Below are 20,560 nucleotides of genomic sequence, written 5' to 3'. Positions count from 1 at the left end.
AGCCTACATCACTAGTGGCTAGCGACATCTAGTGTTCGAGGAGTATATTCACTAAAACACAACTGTTCTGAGAGGTGAATTGTCTGGTGAAGAAAAGAGGTGAAGGGACAGTGACACAGCAGGTTAGGTATGTAGGTACGGTATGTCCAAAAACATATAGTCTCCAATAGCATGTCCACCCCATGCATAAAAAAGAGTGTATACATACCATCAGAGCAAAATGTCCAAACAACCTTAACAGCGTGCACGAAGGTAAATTTTCAAGAAACTTGACCTCAAGTAAACAATAATATGTTGGTATTGAAGGAAAACCAGTGTGTGTGTGTGTGTGTGTGTGTGGGCGGCCTACATGCAGATAGGTGTGTCCCATAGGTGTGTCCCATAGGTGTGTCCCATAGGTGTGTCCCATAGGTGTGTCCCATAGGTGTGTCCCGGCATGACAATAATACTACACTACCCACAACACCATGCGTTAGACAGACACAGCCATGTTGTAGGAAATCCGTTTGTGGTGGATTACAGTAATCCGACAGCAGAGTCTGGACGATACATTTGATCACGACTGAAACCCAAACCTAGAGGCCTGGACCAAATGAGGTACAGCCAAGAACAAACAGATGAAATTAAGACATGAACTGATGCGCGGTGTGTAAACCTGAGCAAATTGGCTGACAGTGAGATTGGTTGGAAATCGTTTCCTGGACTGGAGCGGTCGATTCATCTGACAGAAATTGACAGCATCTGACTAGTAGCTACCTCCGCAGCGCAGGGCAGAGAGACAAGGCAGGAAAAAAGCTTTAATTTAGTGGTTAAAGTGATCTTCCCCTTTCCCTCCCCCCGCCACATATATAGCTAGCTAACTAAATTACGCTCCTGCCTAGTTGATCTGCACTGCCCCAGTCTGCTAGCCCGCTGCCGTAGAGGAAGGCTGCGGATCCGGAGGTGCTGTTCGAGCTAGCTAGCTAGCAGCACGGCTAGCTCATTTCACCAGCTAGCCTGCTAGCTACGCCGAGGAATTCACACCATTAGCTAGCTGTTTCCTGCTGGGGCAGATACGCCGAGATGTCGGTGACGAAAGACCAAACGCCAATCAAACTGTCCACCACGGAGCGGCCCATTAAAGGTATGCATGCAATCGTATCTCTTTTAATTCAGCAAGTGGTTGCAGGGAATTTAACGTTGGCTAGCTAGCTATCTACACGATTAATACAGCTAGCTAGTTAACTAGCAATCAAGCTAACTAATTTAGCTAGCTAGCTTGGCTGTAGTCGATGCACCAGTAAGGAAAATATGCTTCGTGTTTACTAGTTAGTTAGATCATTGTTGTTCACTGTATTTGGCTTGGTTGGAGCAAGTGGGATAATATGGCATCTGTTTATTTCCTAGCATCCCTTGCTAGTTTGTTAGCCTGCAGTAATAGTAAGAGGACATGTCATGTTATGATATAATGTCAAGCAGCTAGCTAGTAAATATTTGACACCAAATAACTTAATTTGGCCACCAATCTTGGAGTAACAAACTAGGTAGTCAAATGTTTTTGAGCCTCCTAGTCCTAGCTTGATTATATTTTTGTTGTATCTGACTGAACTGGAGGAAGCGTGTGTGTGTTCTCGCAAGTGTCTGTCTGTTTGATGTATGTCTGGTTCAGTAGACCGGTGAGGTGTGTGTGCGTGATGGTCTACACACACAAACACACAGGGTTCCTGCAGCATATGCTGAATGACTGTCAGTGGATTGAGTGCCATGGAGCGGGTCTTTTGATTTACAGCCTGGGCGGCCTATTAGGGGGGGTGGAATTGCTATCAAATTGCAACATTTGCTTTTGAAGTATCTGCTTCTATTTGTAATGGACTTGAATGGTACAGCATGCAGATGGCAGGCCTAACAGTGCATAGATAATGCTCTGTCTCAGCTGTAGCAGGTATATTTATGGATGGTAGCAGGTACTGTGTGTAGCATGATCTAACCCTAATTGTAACCTTGATCTATATTATGAAAATAACAACAGGACTCATGGACTTGGGGTTAGGCCACAGGGAGTGATGAGGAGTAAGTAGTGGACTGAGGAGCTCCAACAACTGTGACCTCTGGCTTTATGACAATGTCCTTTGTTGTGGACCCAAAGAGTGTGTGAGTGAGTGATAGGCTCAATGGGTAAGTGGCGCTTAGGAGCATAAAGCTGATGAGGTCATTATACCTGCATCTCTCAGACGCTGCCAGGCTAACCATCATCCTACAGACAGCTCTAGGCTACACACACGATCACATTGCTAGCCCTCACACACTCATACATAGGTCTATGGCATGACTCTGATATGACCACTGACCTCCCTGGCTGTGAATGTGACCAAGATGTTCCCCCCTCCCTCCACCGCTCAGAACGTTCTACCTCCATTCAAACCCCTTATGTTTTGATTTTGTTGTATTTCATCTTATTAATTGAAATGTTTCTTGTATGTGTTAGTCTACTCTAATTCAGCTTTTAGCTGTCATAGTACAATTTCAATTACATGTAAAAAAAATAATAAAATAATGATAAACACATACTTGATTCACTTGTGTAAATCAAAATGTGCTTAATCTGATGATGTTACCAGTAGTTTTAAATATATTTTATAGCACGGAAAATAAAATAGTAAGTTGGCATCTCTCATGCTAATATTTTGATTAGTGACAGACATTTTAAAATAATTGGCTGCGATCAATAATCAGTTTTGGTCAGAGGTGTGTGAGGGTTGACGTTTTGACCTTTTGGTTTATTTACCGATGGTAACCTGATCAGGCCAGCCAGCTGCATTGCTCTGCCTGTGTAATGACGCTGTCTTCATACATGTATGTATGGATATGGGCCCTGACACGGAGTTCTGCCCTGGGCCCTGACACGGAGTTCTGCCCTGGGCCCTGACACGGAGTTCTGCCCTGGGCCCTATCATGTATAGTAGCTCTGCCCGGGACTAGTGTGTTAGTGTGGAGTCACTCTGGATTTGATGAACCAGTGTAGAGTATGTGGTGTATGGGTTAGATATGATGAACTAGTTTAGTATGACATGATTGCTCAGTCTGTCTGTGTGACCTGCTTCTGTTTTTGAAGTTTTACACTAACTAGATCACTGGGCCGAAGGGAATAAATATTATAGTTTGCTATTTTCATAGCGGAAATTATGGATGCAATACCTGGTGCCACGCCAACGGTAACATAAAAGACTGGGTTCTAGTGAATGAATGAATGGTAGATTATTCATGTGGCTAGGATTTAACACCTTAATATAGCCCGGAGACAGACAGAAGAGATAGACAGATAGAGATGGTTATTTGCCAGTCAAACCTGAGCTTCCTCATTTCTACCAGTCCTAATGCAAATGCAAAGCTCTATTCTTACCCACTCACTCAGCCATGCAACACAATCATAAACGCTCTCTGTCTTTCTCTAGAGCCAAAACATCTTCATGTGAAAGGATGGGCACCCTGAGATCTCCAGAGGGTGTGTCCTGGGGTTCAATAGACCAATAGATACATTAGAGGGTGGATGGAGGGGGTCCTGAGGTCAATTGACCAATAGATGCTAGAGGGTGCACCAATTAGTTACAGTAGTTAGCTAGTTAGTGTTAGTAGTGTGTGTTCTGTATGTTAATGTTGTTGTATTGTGTTGTAGCGGTGCCCTACCCCCCTGGCTCAAGGCTGACTGTAAAGGACTTGTATGTAGACGGGAAGCCCAGTGTTGAAGTGCTGAAGAGCCATCTGGTTAAGGAGGGCCGCCTGGAGGAGGAAGCAGCTCTACGCATCATCACTGATGGAGCCAACATCCTGCGACAAGAGAAATGCATGCTGGAGGTGGAAGCACCTATTACAGGTAACCCCTAACCTCTAATTAACCCCTAACATCTTCCGACAGACTGACCTCTAACGTGTGTGTCTGTTGCAGTGTGTGGGGATGTCCATGGCCAGTTCTTTGACCTGATGAAGCTGTTTGAGGTGGGCGGCTCGCCCAGCAGCACCCGCTACCTGTTCCTGGGGGACTATGTCGATCGAGGATACTTCAGCATCGAGGTCAGTTTGTGTTTCAGCATCTGCTGTTTCATCTGACATTTAGAGTCGTGGCCTGTTACACAGCCTTGAGTCGCAGGGCTTAGGAGCATGTCTTTAAATAGACAGGAAGCACACTAGCTAGTACCACCGCCCTCCCCCACACAGACAAACACAAACACACACTACCCTCCCCAACCTAACACACACTGTTGGGTTTTGTGTCCCACTTTAAAACATATTGTGGGAAGGCTGTAAATAGCATGTATTCTAATGAATTAAAGAGATACTCGGGTACTTTTGTAATCCTTTAAGCTAGTAGTTCTGAAAGTAGCGCTTTAGAGACAAGTGGTCCCTGAAAATTGCGTGCTACGTCACATACTGTATGTAAAGATATGCGCACCACGTCATTGCGCTCTCTTTCGTTCTGCTCTGTGTGCATCTTGCTAGCTGTCACTCAAATGGCGAGGAACTGAAGCTCGTTGTCTAGAACTCTAACTTCTAGGGGGCTGGCCCACGTGGAGGAAAATGTAGGGAAAGTTGGCCTTTATCCTAACTGTGGTGATCATATCTAACGTTAGCATCATGATAGGAATCATAGCTAACGGTAGCATCATGATAGGAATCATGGTTAACATTAGCATAATGATAGGAATCATAGCTAATGTTAGCAACTTAGCATTACGATAGGAATCATAGCAATCGTTAGCAATATAGCTATGATTCTTATTATGCAATCGTTAGCAATATAGCTATGATTCTTATTATGATACTAACGTTAGCATAATGAGAGGGATCTCACACACACTCTTTCTATCTTCAGTGTGTGTTGTTCCTGTGGACTCTGAAGATCAACCACCCCACCACTCTGTTCCTACTCAGAGGAAACCATGAGTGCCGACATCTCACAGAGTACTTCACCTTTAAACAGGAGTGTGAGTGGTCCTTGTGTATTTAGTGTGTGTGCGCCTGTTGTGGGTGGTTCTGTGTGTGTGTGTGCGCCTGTGTGGTTGGGGGCATGGGTGTAATAGTAATAATGTCCTCTTTGTTGTGTTGTAGGTAAGATAAAGTACTCTGAGAGTGTGTATGATGCGTGTATGGAGGCGTTTGACTGCCTTCCCTTGGCTGCGCTCCTCAACCAGCAGTTCCTATGTGTCCACGGAGGCCTGAGCCCCGAAATCACCTGCCTGGACGACATACGCAAGGTATGACCCCTGACCTCTAACTCCTGGCCTGCTCTGGGTTAACTCTGTCTAACTCTGTCTTAATCATTTTAATTGGTTTAGCTGGCTATGTTATTAAGTGTTTTGACTGGTCTAATGATCCCCCTGTGTTATTTAACTGTGTTTAACTGGATTAACCCTGTAGATAAACTTTGTTTAACTCTGTGTTGACCAGCTGGATCGGTTTAAGGAGCCCCCTGCGTTCGGACCCATGTGTGACCTGCTGTGGTCGGACCCTGGAGAAGACTACGGCTCTGAGAAGTCCCAGGAACACTTTGCTCATAACTCTGTTAGAGGCTGCTCCTACTTCTACAGTTACCCAGCAGTATGTGACTTTCTGATGAACAATAATCTGTTGTCAGTAATAAGAGCACATGAAGCCCAGGACGCTGGGTGAGTATTATCCATAATATTAATGAATTAATTATAATATTATTATTATTATTATTATTAGTAGTAGTAGTAGTAGTAATATAATACTGTTTTGTGATATAAACTTTATATTTCCTGTTGAATGTGTATTTCAGGTATAGAATGTACAGGAAAAGCCAGACGACAGGTTTTCCTTCTCTGATCACGATCTTCTCTGCTCCGAATTACCTGGACGTGTACAACAACAAAGGTAAACAAATGACCAAGTCCACACTCCATTTCAAACCATGACAAAAGGGTAGAAACCATGACAAAAGGGTAGAAACCATGACAACATGGTAGAAACCATGACAACACAGTAGAAGCCATGATAACAGGGTAGAAACCATGACAACAGAGTAGAAACGATGGCAACACAGGGTAGATGGATAATGTGTGTGTCCTTGTAGCGGCGGTGCTGAAATATGAGAACAATGTGATGAACATCCGCCAGTTCAACTGCTCCCCCCACCCCTACTGGCTGCCCAACTTCATGGACGTCTTCACCTGGTCCCTGCCCTTCGTAGGCGAGAAAGGTCAGTGTGTGTGAAAACCTTGTGTGTGTGTGTGAGATTATTTTGTGTGTATGTGATAACTTTGGGCTCCATGTTACCTTTGCAAAACTGACCTGTGAGATAATGGGGTGTGTGTGTAATAATGGTGTGTGTGGTAACCTTGTGTATGTTCCTACAGTGACAGAGATGCTGGTTAACGTGCTCAACATTTGCTCTGACGACGAGCTCATGTCTGAAGGAGACGACACCTGCGAGGGTAAAAAAACACACACACTATTAAGAACTCTTTTATATTGACTTTCAATGTAAGTAAATTATGAAGAAAGGCTGATATAGCAGCAACATGTTTCTTCAAAGAGGAACTGAAACTTAAGGAAGTTAAGTTGTTTTTGACTGAAGTGCATTATTGCTCATCACAGAGCAACAATAGATGTGAAGGTAAATAGACAGATCTAGGGTAGTTAAAATAAAGATCTGTATATAATGACTAGGGATGGGGGTTTTAAATCATTTCACTATTGGAATAGAATCATTCATTTTTTGCCGGATATTCGAAATACATGTGACTCTTTTAAACGTACGTTTTTAACCTGAGCTCTGCTGCCGAGGGATAAAGGCTAGCGCGCTGCAGCTGGGCCGGTTTGTAGCTTATGAGAGAGAAAGCGAGAGCGCAACTCTGCTACAGCCTAGACTAGCTAACTTGTAGCAGCCACAATGTAATTTATAATCCCATTTAACAGTGCCTGTCTTGGCTGGAGTAGCCTAGAGAAGCTAGCTCAGCTAGTTAGCTAGGCTAATTGAGGCCACATGCTGCACTTTCTCCCCAACCCCAATCAGATAAAACAACAGCCTACCTGTTGGTTGCTTGTTGTAGCCTACTCCTTCTAATTTCTGTAACTTTTAATTCTGTAATTCTATTCCATCTTGCATTGCATTGCATTAGTAAACTCTCACTCCACTTGCTACACATTGAGCCTCTTTGCCCCCTTGATTGGCCAACAAAAACAAGCTACATACGTGAAGGCTACCGGTCATCAGTCTTTTTATGGGGCGCACCGTGCACATTGTAAAAACTAAATTTTTTCATGTACTATGTCACATGAATATTAACATTTTTATTAGAAAAATTATTTTCAGTATTTAAATAGGCCTATCATTTTTTTTCTTGCTAAAATGTATACTCACACAAGTATTCGAATACTAGCATCCGTTCAAATATTCAAAGAACCGTGCACATCCCTAAAATTGACGAGATGCTCATGACTCTGCCCTTGAGTCGTTGTCTCAAAGGCGGGAAGGCAGGCGACAAGCTTATGTCCAAGATAAGCCCATAGAAACGAATTGGGCTTATTTTGGACAGATTTTGGCGAGAGTGAAACCTCTCGCTTCGCCTCTTCCTCTGGTTACAAGCATTGTAAGTTTGAGACTGAAGGTCTGCTTTTAACGAGCAACTGCCCCTAAAAACCAACTTCTCATTTAGAAAACGTCCTATGTGATGTTGATATGAGTCAGAAACATTTATTCTACTGTCAGAATTGACTACAAAGTTTAAATAGGAAAATGTTGGTCATAAAGTCAGTCTCGTCCAAAACGGAGTGTTGTGAGATTTGTGGACGTGACAGTATCACAAGATAAATGAAAGTTGGGTTTGTTTCAACCCTGGCCATATGCCCCCAGCTGGCAGCACACAAGTAATGATCAATTCGGAGTGCAGCTGCACGCGACCCTATCGTAATGCCTGTGGTAAATTTAGCCTAGGGACCATCGGTAAATTACACAATGACTTAAAAACCTCAAACCAACTATATATTTTAGAAATTCATATACACATTTTGAAAGCATTTAATGAGAACTGAAAGGTGTTCCAACGTGAAAATATTGTCTCATTTACATTGTGTAATCTATTGACGGTCCCTAACTAGCCCCGGAGATGTAGTGCCTTCAGAAAGTATTCATAACTGTTGACTTATTCCACATTTTGTTGTGTTACAGCCTGAATAAAATCAAATAAAACATTTCACCCATTTACACACTTGCCATATAATTCCAAGTAGATATAAGTCAAAACTGTAACTCTGCCACTCAGGAACATTCACTTTCTTCTTGGTAAGCCACTCCAGTGTAGATTTGGCCTTGTGTTTTAGGTTATTGTCCTGCTGAAAGGTGAATTCATCTCCCAGTGTCTGGTGGAAAGCAGACTGAACCAGGGTTTCAGTATTTGTATTTGTATTTATTATGGATCCCCATTGCAGCTACTCTTCCTGGGGTACAGCAAAATTAAGGCAGTTATACCATTTTAAAAACATTACAATACATTACACAACATATTTCACAACACATTAAGTGTATGCCCTCAGGCCACTACTCTACTACCACATACAGTGAGGGAAAAAAGTATTTGATCCCCTGCAGATTTTGTACGTTTGATCATTTCTCTGTCAGTGGGCAGTCTATTATTTTAATGGTAGGTTTATTTGAACAGTGAGAGACAGAATAACAACAAAAAAATCCAGAAAAACGCATGTCAAAAATGTTATAAATTGATTTGCATTTTAATGAGGGAAATAAGTATTTGACCCCTCTGCAAAACATGACTTAGTACTTGGTGGCAAAACCCTTGTTGGCAATCACAGAGGTCAGACGTTTCTTGTAGTTGGCCACCAGGTTTGCACACATCTCAGGAGGGATTTTGTCCCACTCCTCTTTGCAGATCTCCAAGTCATTAAGGTTTCGAGGCTGACGTTTGGCAACTCGAACCTTCAGCTCCCTCCACAGATTTTCTATGGGATTAAGGTCTGGAGACTGGCTAGGCCACTCCAGGACCTTAATGTGCTTCTTCTTGAGCCACTCCTTTGTTGCCTTGGCCGTGTGTTTTGGGTCATTGTCATGCTGGAATACCCATCCACGACCCATTTTCAATGCCCTGGCTGAGGGAAGGAGGTTCTCACCCAAGATTTGACGGTACATGGCCCCATCCATCGTCCCTTTGATGCGGTAAAGTTGTCCTGTCCCCTTAGCAGAAAAACACCCCCAAAGCATAATGTTTCCACCTCCATGTTTGACGGTGGGGATGGTGTTCTTGGAGTCATAGGCAGCATTCCTCCTCCTCCAAACACGGCGAGTTGAGTTGATGCCAAAGAGCTCCATTTTGGTCTCATCTGACCACAACACTTTCACCCAGTTTTCCTCTGAATCATTCAGATGTTCATTGGCAAACTTTCTGACGGGCATGTATTTGTGCTTTCTTGAGCAGGGGGACCTTGCGGGCGCTGCAGGATTTCAGTCCTTCACGGCGTAGTGTGTTACCAATTGTTTTCATTGACAAGATCCTCCCTTGTAGTTCTGGGCTGATTCCTCACCGTTCTCATGATCATTGCAACTCCACGAGGTGAGATCTTGCATGGAGCCCCAGGCCGAGGGAGATTGACAGTTATTTTGTGTTTCTTCCATTTGCGAATAATCGCACCAACTGTTGTCACCTTCTCACCAAGCTGCTTGGCGATGGTCTTGTAGGCCATTCCAGCCTTGTGTAGGTCTACAATCTTGTCCCTGACATCCTTGGAGAGCTCTTTGGTCTTGGCCATGGTGGAGAGTTTGGAATCTGATTGATAGATTGCTTCTTTGGACAGTTGTCTTTTATACAGGTAACAAACTGAGATTAGGAGCACTCTCTTTAAGAGTGTGCTCCTAATCTCAGCTCGTTACCTGTATAAAAGACACCTGGGAGCCAGAAATATTTCTGATTGAGAGGGGGTCAAATACTTATTTCCATCATTAAAATGCAAATCAATTTATAAAATTTTTGACATTAGTTTTTCTGGATATTTTTGTTGTTATTCTGTCTCTCACTGTTCAAATAAACCTACCATTAAAATTATAGACTGATCATTTCTTTGTCAGTGGGCAAACGTACAAAATCAGCAGGGGATCAAATACTTTTTTCCCTCACTGTATATACAACACAAAATCGATGTGTATAGTTCGTATGTTATCGTGTGTGTCTCTTCACACTGCGCTGTTCCATAAGGTGTATTTTTATCTGTTTGTTTTTTTTAAATCTAATTTTACTGCTTGCATGAGTTACTTGATGTGGAATAGAGTTCCATGTAGTCATGGCTCTATGTAGTACTGTGCGCCTCGTAGCATGTCTTGTGGGGTATGCATGGGTGGCCGTGCTGTGTGCTAGTAGTTTAAATGGACAGCTCGGTGCATTCTACATGTCAATACCTCTCACAAATACAAGTAATGATGAAGTCAATCTCTCCTCTACTTTGAGCCAGGAGAGATTGACATGCATATTATTAATGTTAGCTCTCCGTGTACATTTAAGGGCCAGCCGTGCTGCCCTTATCTGGGCCAATTGTAATTTTCCTAAATTCCTCTTTGTGACAACTGACCACACGACTGGACATTAATCCAGGTGTGACAAAACTAGGGCATGTAAGACCTGCCTTGTTGTTAGGAAGGCAGAGCAGTGCTTTATTATGGACAGACCTCTCCCCATCTTAGCTACTGTTGCATCAATGTGTTTTGACCAAGACAGTTTACATTCCAGGGTTACTCCAAGCAGTTTAGTCTCCTCAACTTGCTCAATTTCCACATTATTCATTACAAGACTTAGTTGAGGTTTAGAGTTTAGTAAATGATTTGTCCCAAATACAATGCTTTTAGTTTTGAAATATTTAGGACTCCTTTTCTGAAACTGACTGCAGCTCTTTGTTAAGTGTTGCAGTGATTTCACTTGCTGTGGTAGCAAGTATAGTGTTGAGTCATCAGCATACATATCAGCATACATAGACACACATGCTTTACTCAGAGCCAGTGGCACGTCATTAGTAAAGATTGAAAAAAGTAAGGGGCCTAGACAGCTGCCCAGGGAAATGCCTGACTCTACATAGATTATGTTGGCGAGGCTTCCTTTAAAGAACACCCTTTGTGTTCTGTTAGACAGATAACTCGCAATTCACAATATAGCAGGGGATGTAAAGCCATAACACAAGTTTTTTTTCCAGCAGCAGATTATGATCGATATTGTCAAGCTGCACTGAAGTCTAACAAAACAGCTCCCACAATATTTTGTATTATCAATTTCTCTCAGCCAATCATCAGTCATTTGTGTAAGTGCCGTACATGTTGAATGCCCTTCCCTATAAGCATGCTGAAAATCTATTAATCTATTTACTGTGACTTTTGCTTCCCTCCAGGCCTGAGGGCACACACTTTCCTGTATGCACACACTTTCCTGTAGGCTTAGATTGAAGAGATTGCAATTAGGAGTGGCAATATCGTCCACTATCATCCTCAGTCATTTTCCATCCAAGTTGTCAGACCCCGATGGCTTGTCATTGTTGATAGACAAAAATATTTTTTTCACCTCTTCCACACTTACTTTACGGAATTTAAAATTACAATGCTTGTCTTTCATACTTTGGTCAGTTATGCATGGATGTGTAGGTTCAGAATGTGTTATTGGCATGTCATGCCTAAGTTTGCTAACCTTGCCAATGAAAAAAATCATTAAAGTAGTTGGCAATATCAGTGGGTTTTGTGATGAATGAGCCATCTGATTCAATGAATGATGGTGCCGAGTTTGCCTTTTTGCCCAAAATGTCATATAAGGTGCTCCAAAGCTTTTTACTATCATTCTTTATATAATTTATCTTTGTTTCAAAGTAAAGTTTCTTCTTTTTGTTCAGTTTAGTCACATGATTTCTCAATGTACAGTATGTTTGCCAATCGGCTGTGCAGCCAGACTTATTTGCCGTTCCTTTTGCCTCATCCCTCTCAACCATACAATTTTTCAATTCCTCATCAAGCCATGGGGATTAAACCATTTTTACAGTCATTTTCTTAATGGGTGCATGCTTATTTACTAACTGGAATAAGCAAATTCATAAATGTGTCAAGTGTAGCGTCAGGTTGCTCCTCATTACACACCACAGACCAGCTAATATTCTTTACATCTTCAACATAGGAATCACTACAAAATGTCTTGTATGACCTCTTATACACTATATTAGGCCCAGCCTTTGGAACTTCGGTTTTCCTAGGTATGGCTACTATATTGTGATCACTACATCTGATGGATTTGGATACTGCTTTAAACAGATTTCTGCAGCATTAGTAAAGATGTGATCAATACATGTGCATGATTTCATTCCTGTGCTGTTTGTAAATAGCCTGGTAGGTTGACTGAACCTGAACCAGGTTGCATGCACTGGTTACAGTTTGAAGCTTTTTCTTGAGTGGGCAGCTTGATGAAAGCCAGTCAATATTTAGGTCACCCAGAAAATACCTCTCTGTTGATATCACATACATTATCAAACATTTCACACATATTATCCAGATACTGACTGTTAGCAGTTGGGGGTCTATAGCAGCGTCCCACAAGAATGGGCTTTAGGTGAGGCACGTGAACCTGTAGCCATATTAGCATTTGACATGAGATCGTCTCTAAGCTTTACAGGAATATGACTCTGAACATACACGGCAACACCTCCACCATTGGCATTCCTGCCTTTTCTGAAGATGTTGAAACCATGTATTGCTACTACTGTATCATCAAAGGTATTATCTAAGTGAGTTTCAGAGATAGTCAGTATATGAATATTATCTGTTACTAGCAAGTTATCGATTTCATGAACCTTGTTTCTTACATAATGTATGTTAATGTGGGCTATTTTTAGCACTTTTCTGGGTTTCTTGATTGTTTTTATTGCTTTACTGAGAGGCTTATTATAGGTAGACATGACTGATATTTATGTTTGAGCTGATGGTGCAGGGTGAGCTGCACACAGTGGACTTCCTACTAGGACAAACCGCCTCAGTGCTAACAGGATTGACAGAGACATTCAGGGTCACTGATAAGTCATTAGCTCAACGCAGCCTTGAAATGCGTGGATAGGTTTAGGGCTGGGCGATATTACAAAAATATAAAATAAACGTTTAAAAAAAAACATAAGTAGTTAGTGACCCTAGGGTGGCAACACATATATTCTAAGTGATTTCAATGGGTCTTTCTACATTATGATTGTTTTATGCTGTTCAATTCAGCATTTTCATATATTTCTGCATTTCCTGCACTCATTTGAGATCATTTCCACATTGCTACGTAGGGATGCACGATATGGGCAAACAATCTAGGCCTTATTTTTTACCAAATGTTGCAATTGCGATTTGACTTGCGATTTAGAGCAAAACACTTGGGTGAACTATTGGAATCATGGAAATATAATTATTATTCTAATTCTATAGTTAGAATATAATAGTGAGCACTTTTAATACAGTGTTTGACATGACAACGAATTAAAATGCTCACTACTAAGAATGAAGGCTGTACAAAGTGTAATTAATAGCTTCACTATGCTCAAAGTGATATTCAGTCTTCTTTTTTTTTTTTTTACCCATCTACCAATAGGTACCCTTCTTTGTGAGGCATTGGCAAACCTCGCTGGTCTTTGTGGTTGAATCTGTGTTTGAAATTCACTGCTCGACTGAGGGACCTTACAGATAATTGTATGTGTGGGGTACAGAGACAAGGTAGTCATTCAAAAATCATGTTAAACACTATTGCACACAGAGTGAGTTCATGCACCTTATTATGTGACTTGTTAATCACATTTTGTACTCCTGAACTTTTTATTTAGGCTTTCCACAACAAAGGGGTTGAATACTAATTGACTCAAGACATTTTAGCTTTTCATTTCTTATTAATTTGTAAACATTTTGAAAAACATAATTCTACTTTAACATTATGGGGTATTGTGTGTGTGTGTAGGCCAGTGACAAAACATAAAAATGTAATCCATTTTAAATTCAGGCAGTAACAACAAAATGTGGGAAAAGTCAAGGGGTGTGAACACTTCCTGAAGGCACTGTAGGCTATCCAAAATCAAACCAGCTTTGCCACGGTCGCACACCAGCCTGCTGAAGCTAATTGGCAAAATAATTTGGCTAACTTTTCCCACCTGCGAACGTACACATGAAACGCCCACGTCAAACCACACCCCGAAACCAACTCCCGTTTTAATTCAGTCATGGCCACTAGCATTTCTTAATGAACCAAATCTAAAATGAGGCCAAATCAGGAAGTGCAGTCGCCCTATAAACACTATTCATTCTTAAGATATTGTGCAACAACAGAAATTTATCAAAGTTTCTATTGATGCCACATGCCAGCTGAGTATCAGCTGAGCTGTGTGCGTGTTTGTGCGGGTGCACGCATGTTCGACATTGCGGCCGACTTTAAAGGTGAGTCGAGACTGACTGACTGATCTACATATCATCTTGCATCATAAATAACTACTCAATAATATTTATAGATCAGTCGTCACAATTTACCCATGCGTTTTGATGCTCTCGAACACTGCCAGTGTGTGCGTGTGTGTCGTTGTGTGCGTATGACTATGAAGGGTAGTTTAGTTCACCAGTCCCTTACCTCTTCCCCCTCTCTCTCTCTCTCTCCATCCCTCTCTCTGTCTCTCTCTCAGCTGGAACTTCTGCTGTGAGGAAGGAGGTGATCAGGAATAAGATCCGAGCGATCGGGAAAATGGCCCGTGTCTTTTCTGTACTCCGGTACGTGTTTGTGTGTGTTTGACTCTACGGCTTTATTGATGATGTAATCAACCTCTGTAAAGGTATTGATAAGAAGGCCTGCATACAGATTCTATCTGGCCGTGGTTATGTTCAGCTTTCAATCTTTGTATGGCGCCTCCCTTGTAACAACCATGCTTTTGAATTTGAAAATGGAATTTGTGTGTGTTGACAGAGAGGAGAATGAGAGTGTGTTACAGCTGAAGGGGCTGACCCCCACTGGGGCCTTGCCTGTGGGAGTTCTGTCTGGAGGACGGCAGACCCTGGAGAGCGGTACGTATACAAACATACACCTACACTCACACACTCTAACCTGAATTACTATGGCATCATGTTTTCTCCTTTGCCTGCACTCAAACCGACTAAACCCTCCTCACACCCCCCCTCTCTCGTTCTCTCTGACTCACACACACACTCATACACCCACACTACTAAATCGCTCTCTCCCTCCCTCTCACAGAACACACACTACCTCTCACTCACTCACACACACACCTATCCCTAATCCACATTCTCCTTTAACCTACAAAGTTATCTTTAAACCTCGATCAAGCTCTTAAACCCAGAACATTCCTGCACTCCTTCTGCACTAACCACTGTGACTGGGATGGTCATGTGTAAATCCTGTTACTCCTGTGTCGGGGTTGAGAGGGGAGAGGGCTGGGGGAGGTTGGGGATGGGGTTGAATGATCTTTGACTGACTGACTGCATTGATAACATAACTCACTGACTATAGATTATGTTTAACACTCTAAATGTATTGATAACATAACTCACTGACTATAGATGATGTTTAACACTCTAAATGTATTGATAACATACACTACATGGCCATTATGTGGACACTTGCTCGTCGAACATCTCATTCCAAAATCATGGGCATTAATATGGAGTTGGTCCCCCCTTTTCTGCTATAACAGTCTCCACTCTTCTGGAAAGGCTTTCCACTAGATGTTGGAACATTGCTGCGGGGACATGCTTCCATTCAGCCACAACAGCATTAATGAGGTCGGGCACTGATGATGGGCGATTAGGTCTGACTCGCAGTCGGTGTTCCAATTCATCCCAAAGGTGTTTGATGTGGTTGAGGTCAGGGTTCTGTGCAGGCCAGTCAAGTTCTTCCACACCGATCTGGACAAACCATTTCTGTATGGACCTCGCTTTGTGCATGGGGGCATTGTCATGCTGAAACAGGAACGGGCCTTCCCCAAACTGTTGCCACAAATTTGGAAGCACAGAATCATATAGATTTGTTTTGATTTTTGTATGCTGTAGCGTTAAGATTTCCATTCACTGGAACTAAGGGGCCTAGCCCGAACCATGGAAAACAGCCCCAGACCATTATTCCTCCTCCACCAAACTTTACAGTTGGCACTATGCATTCGGGTAGGTAGCGTTCTCCTGGCATCTGCCAAACCCAGATTCGTCCGTCGGACTGCCAGATGGTGAAGCGTGATTCATCACTCCAGAGAACGCGTTTCCACTGCTCCAGAGTACAATGGCGGCAAGCTTTACACCACTCCAACCCACGCTTGGCATTGCACATGGTGATCTTAGGCTTGTGTGCAGCTGCTCGGCCATGGAAACCCATTTCATGAAGCTCCCAATGAACAGTTCTTGTACTGACGTTGCTTCCAGAGGCAGTTTGGAACTCTGTAGTGAGTGTTGCAACCGAGGACAGACGATTTTTACACGCTTCAGCACTTGGTGGACCCGTTCTGTAAGCTTGTGTGGCCTACCACTTCGCGTCTGAGCTGTTGTTGCTCCTAGACGTTTCCACTTCACAATAACAGCACTTACAGTTGACCGGGGCAGCTCTAGCAGGGCAGAAATTTGACAAACTGACTTGTTGGAAAGGTGGCATCCTATGACTGTGCCACGATGAAAGTCACTAAGCTCTTCAATACGGGCCATTCTACTGGCAGTGTTTGTCTATGGAGATTGCATGGCGGTGTGCTCAATTTTATACAATTGTCAGCAAAGGGTGTGGCTGAAATAGCCGAATCTACAAATTTGAAGAGGTGTCCACATACCTTTGGCCATGTAGTGTAACTCACTATAGATTATGTTTAACACTCTGAATGCATTGATAACATAATTCACTGACTATAGATGATGTTTAACACACTGAATGCATTGATTACTCACTGATCTGGTTCTGTTGGTAATGTTAACTCTCTCTCTGTATGTTTTTGGCATGGCTCTACTACTCACGCTTACACAGCTACCGTAGAGGCAGAAGAGGCACGAGGTACGCAAGTCATTTCTCATCTCTCTTTCTCGCTCTCTTTCTGTCTCCCCTCCTCCCTCCCCAAAGTTTGAGCTTATTATTGTTGTTTATATACATATTACCAAGTCTACCTTTAACCCATCAGAGACTAAGCCCTGTCTAAGCTGGGGGAGGGGGGGTGGTTCTACTAAGCTATATGGAATTGTTTTAAGAAGGTCATACCAAGGATAATTTAGCTATTTGATTTTGAGTTTTAAGACCCCTTGAAGTATCCCCCAAAAATATGTAAAATATGATTTGATTAATAATTATTTTGGGCCTTACTGCTATTAGCCCATACAAACGCATTGAATAACAGATTCACTACATGGAACAACAGATTGTCCCAAAAAAATATCAAAATGAAGTTTGTTCTGAAGTGTCTCTCCTATATCTGAGAGACAGAAGAAAGATCAGGAAAGTTTTTTTTAGTTTTATTTTTACATTTATTTAACCCCATATTTTTGGCATTAAACAGTCTCCATATATACTGTACTTCCATTAATTTTTACAACTGGTACCGGGACCTTCAGATGAGTCTTGTGAGGCCTGTGGGCATCCCTGAGCAAAACAACCTACATTTACATCTTCGTGAGAGTCTCACCTTTGCACAGAGGGGTCATATTAGTGTGTAGCCCAAAATACAGATTTTCGGGATATCTCATGGTCTGACAAACACCGCTCTAGCGCTGTCACCTTTCACTGCAGATGCGGAAGTGCGACGTCGGCAGATGCGGTGGTTTGAGTTGTATCCAATGCACAAAAAAAAACATATCTCTAGCGTAAACTTTTTTATTATGCTAATTCGATTTCGGCGGGGGTGCTAGGGGGTGTTGGTATTTTTGACAGGGTTAAGTGCAGTTTTGTAAAATGTTGCCCATTTAGTCAGTATTGATCTACATAACCACCATGTAAACAGGGTTTCTCATAAGCATATAGGAACATATGCTAGATTTTTTGTTAGCTTAACTAGTAACACAAAATATCAGGCTATTGACCTTTAAAGTATCAGACTGTTTATGCCAGTTCGCTCCTCTCCACTCCCTCTTTTTCTCTCTCCTCCACCTGGTCTCAATCTCTCTCTCTCTCGTTTGTTTGCCGATGCTGCCTTGATGTTCTTGAAGTAAGTGTCTTACCTCTAACCACCAAATCTAACAACTAAACCCCTCTAGTCTGAGTAAAAAGAAGAAACCCGCACACTGCTCTTGCTAGTATCACAGTGATAACCCTGTCAAAGTATCACAGTGATACTAGCAAGAGCAGAGTGCGGGTTTCTTCTTTTTCCTCATGTTATTTAATTGTTACCATGCACCTGCAACAAAGATAGCTCAGATGTGCGCGTGCCTTTTGCATTTTAAACCCCTCTAGTCTAGAATATCAGACTATACTAGTTGTCCATGTATTAGAGACTAAACATGACCATATTAGACTACTTATGACCCCTACCAACCACTACCTAGTATCTTCTAAACTGGAGCCTAATCCTTCCTCTTTACCCCTATACCACCCTTACCCAGCATCATACCAAACCTAGAGTTTTATCCCCCTTACCCTCCTTATACCCTGTAACTGTGGTGTGTGTTGGGTTCCTGCACTGAAGCTAAACTCTACATCTCTCTCCTCCAGCCATCCAAGGGTTCAACCCGCAGCATAAGATCCAGTCCTTTGAGGAGGCCCGAGGTCTGGACAGGGTCAATGAGAGGATGCCCCCCCGCCAAGACGCTCATCCTCCTTCCAACAACCTTACAGCCAGCGGCCCACCCGACAAGAACGGGACCAACACACAGGCCTAGACACCTGGCCCACCTCTCTGTCTCCCTCTGTTTTTCCCTCTTCTCCCTTTCTCTTGTGCCTTTTCTCCCTCTCTCTGCTCTCCTCTCTCTGCTCTCCTCTCTCTGCTCTCCTCTCTCTGCTCTCCTCTCTTTGCTCTCCTCTCACTGCTCTCCTCTCTTTGCTCTCCTCTCTCTCCTCCTCTGCTCTCCTCTCTCTCTCTCCTCTCCCTCTCTGCTCTCCTCTCTCTCCTCTCCCTCTCTGCTCTCCTCTCTTCTCCCCCTCTCTGCTCTCCTCTCTTCTCCCCCTCTCTGCTCTCCTCTCTTCTCCCCCTCTCTGCTCTCCTCTCCCCCTCTCTGCTCTCCTCTCCCTCTCTCCTCTCCGCTCTCCTCTCCCTCTCTCCTCCCCCTCTCTGCTCTCCTCTCTCTTCTCCCTCTCTCTGCTCTCCACTCTCTTCTCCCTCCCTCTGCTCTCTTCTCTCCCCTTCTCTCTTCTTCTCCTCCTCATCTCTTCTTTCTCTCCTCTCTTTTCTCCCTCTTCTTCTCCTTCTCTCCCTCTCTTCTCTCTTTGAGGGGCAGTAGGATGGGTCTTTCTTACTTGGCCTCCAGAGAATCAGTCCAACATCCATGTTTATTTATTTCATCTAGAATGAATCTAATGTCATCAGTTTAAAAGTGGCTCTGAACAAATGACACATGATGATTAAATCTACAGTGTACATTTCTATAAATGATACATGACGATTCAATCTACAATGTACATTGCTATGTGGACTGGCCCTAGGCTGGGGCATCACTGCCATATTAAATAAAAGGCAAATCCATTTTGTAATTTTGAGTTGATATTTGGGATAATATTCAGATCACATTTTTATCTGTTACTACTTTGTGTGCTTGGCAAAGGAAGACCTGTGCTGTAACTCATATAAAGGTCTTTACTCATCTAAGATATGAAGTACCTACGCTATGGTGCCTAAGATATAAAGTTTAAAAGTACATTTGCTGTGTCTGTTCGTGTCCCACCCAAAAAGAGCAAGCAAGAGCACTTGAATAAAAAAAACGAGAAAAATCGATTGGAACCTCTATTGCGTTAAATCCATCCTTTCTTATGCCAATGATAGTGTGACAGAGTATTTACATTTATATTATATATGTACATTATAAATGTTCCCTTCTCTCAATGTGATTTTGTTTTTATTATTTTTTATTTTTACGAAAAGTAGAATTAGGCGTCATATCTAGATCAGCCAGGGGGAGGGGTGAGGTAAAGATGAGAGTTGTCTCTTTTTGAGGATGTCAATCAGTTACCAGTGGAGGAGTAGAAAATAGATTGTGTGTGTGTGAGAGAGAGAGAGGTATGAGTGAAAGGTGTGTGTGTGTGTGGAGAGGATGGTGGTAGGTGGATGATGACTAAGTAGAGGCGAGACGAGTGGTTGTTTGGAGTGTGTGGGTTTTTGGATGGGGGTGGAGGTATTGGGGGTGGAGGGGGCGTTAATAGAGAATGGTGTTGACGTGGTGTGGAGGGGGTGGGAGAGGGGGACCGGGGCCTCATTTTGTTTCTGACTTCTGTTCCAGCTCCTCAACATATCTCACAGAATGTACAGAGATTGTTTAATCAAGGTTTTTCTTAATAGCTGAATAAAAAATATATGTTTTTTGTCAAGTACTTGTACTGCGAGGCCTCTGATTTCTGTAGATGTATCACTCCATTCAATAAAAAACTGAAAAGAAACGATTTTGTTACCTCGTAGAATTTGT

General features: G+C 42.6%; 1 protein-coding gene across 2 annotated transcripts; it reads left to right on the top strand.

Moving 5' to 3' along the window:
• The first annotated feature begins 508 nt into the window (after positions 1-508).
• Positions 509-20,517, top strand: LOC311127356 (serine/threonine-protein phosphatase 2B catalytic subunit gamma isoform-like). 2 transcript variants are annotated; one of them, XM_084159194.1, is made up of 13 exons: positions 509-1,123; positions 3,653-3,850; positions 3,923-4,047; positions 4,847-4,958; positions 5,083-5,228; positions 5,422-5,639; positions 5,774-5,868; positions 6,068-6,193; positions 6,351-6,428; positions 14,662-14,746; positions 14,940-15,037; positions 16,989-17,015; positions 18,660-20,517. In XM_084159194.1, the coding sequence occupies exons 1-13, from the start codon at positions 1,063-1,065 to the stop codon at positions 18,824-18,826; spliced, it is 1,536 nt and encodes a 511-aa protein (XP_084015320.1). In that variant the 5' UTR covers positions 509-1,062; the 3' UTR covers positions 18,827-20,517. The 2 variants fall into 2 exon arrangements, with proteins under 2 accessions (XP_084015320.1, XP_084015321.1); XM_084159195.1 differs by lacking the exon at positions 16,989-17,015 and having other exon boundaries at positions 525-1,123; positions 18,660-20,508.
• Positions 20,518-20,560: the final 43 nt, after the last annotated feature.

Source organism: Coregonus lavaretus (genome assembly GCF_964263955.1).
Source record: "Coregonus lavaretus genome assembly, chromosome: 4".
Classification (NCBI taxonomy): domain Eukaryota; kingdom Metazoa; phylum Chordata; class Actinopteri; order Salmoniformes; family Salmonidae; genus Coregonus; species Coregonus lavaretus.
Note: the sequence above shows the minus strand (reverse complement) of the source record. Positions and strands in the feature narration are given on the sequence as shown.

Bases quoted from the DNA above. Each gene is read 5' to 3' on its own strand.
- LOC311127356 (XM_084159194.1), top strand. From the start codon at position 1,063: ATGTCGGTGACGAAAGACCAAACGCCAATCAAACTGTCCACCACGGAG. The intron at 4,048-4,846 runs GTCAGTTTGTGT...TTCTATCTTCAG, and splicing joins GAGGATACTTCAGCATCGAG to TGTGTGTTGTTCCTGTGGAC. The intron at 14,747-14,939 runs GTACGTGTTTGT...GTGTGTTGACAG, and splicing joins CGTGTCTTTTCTGTACTCCG to AGAGGAGAATGAGAGTGTGT.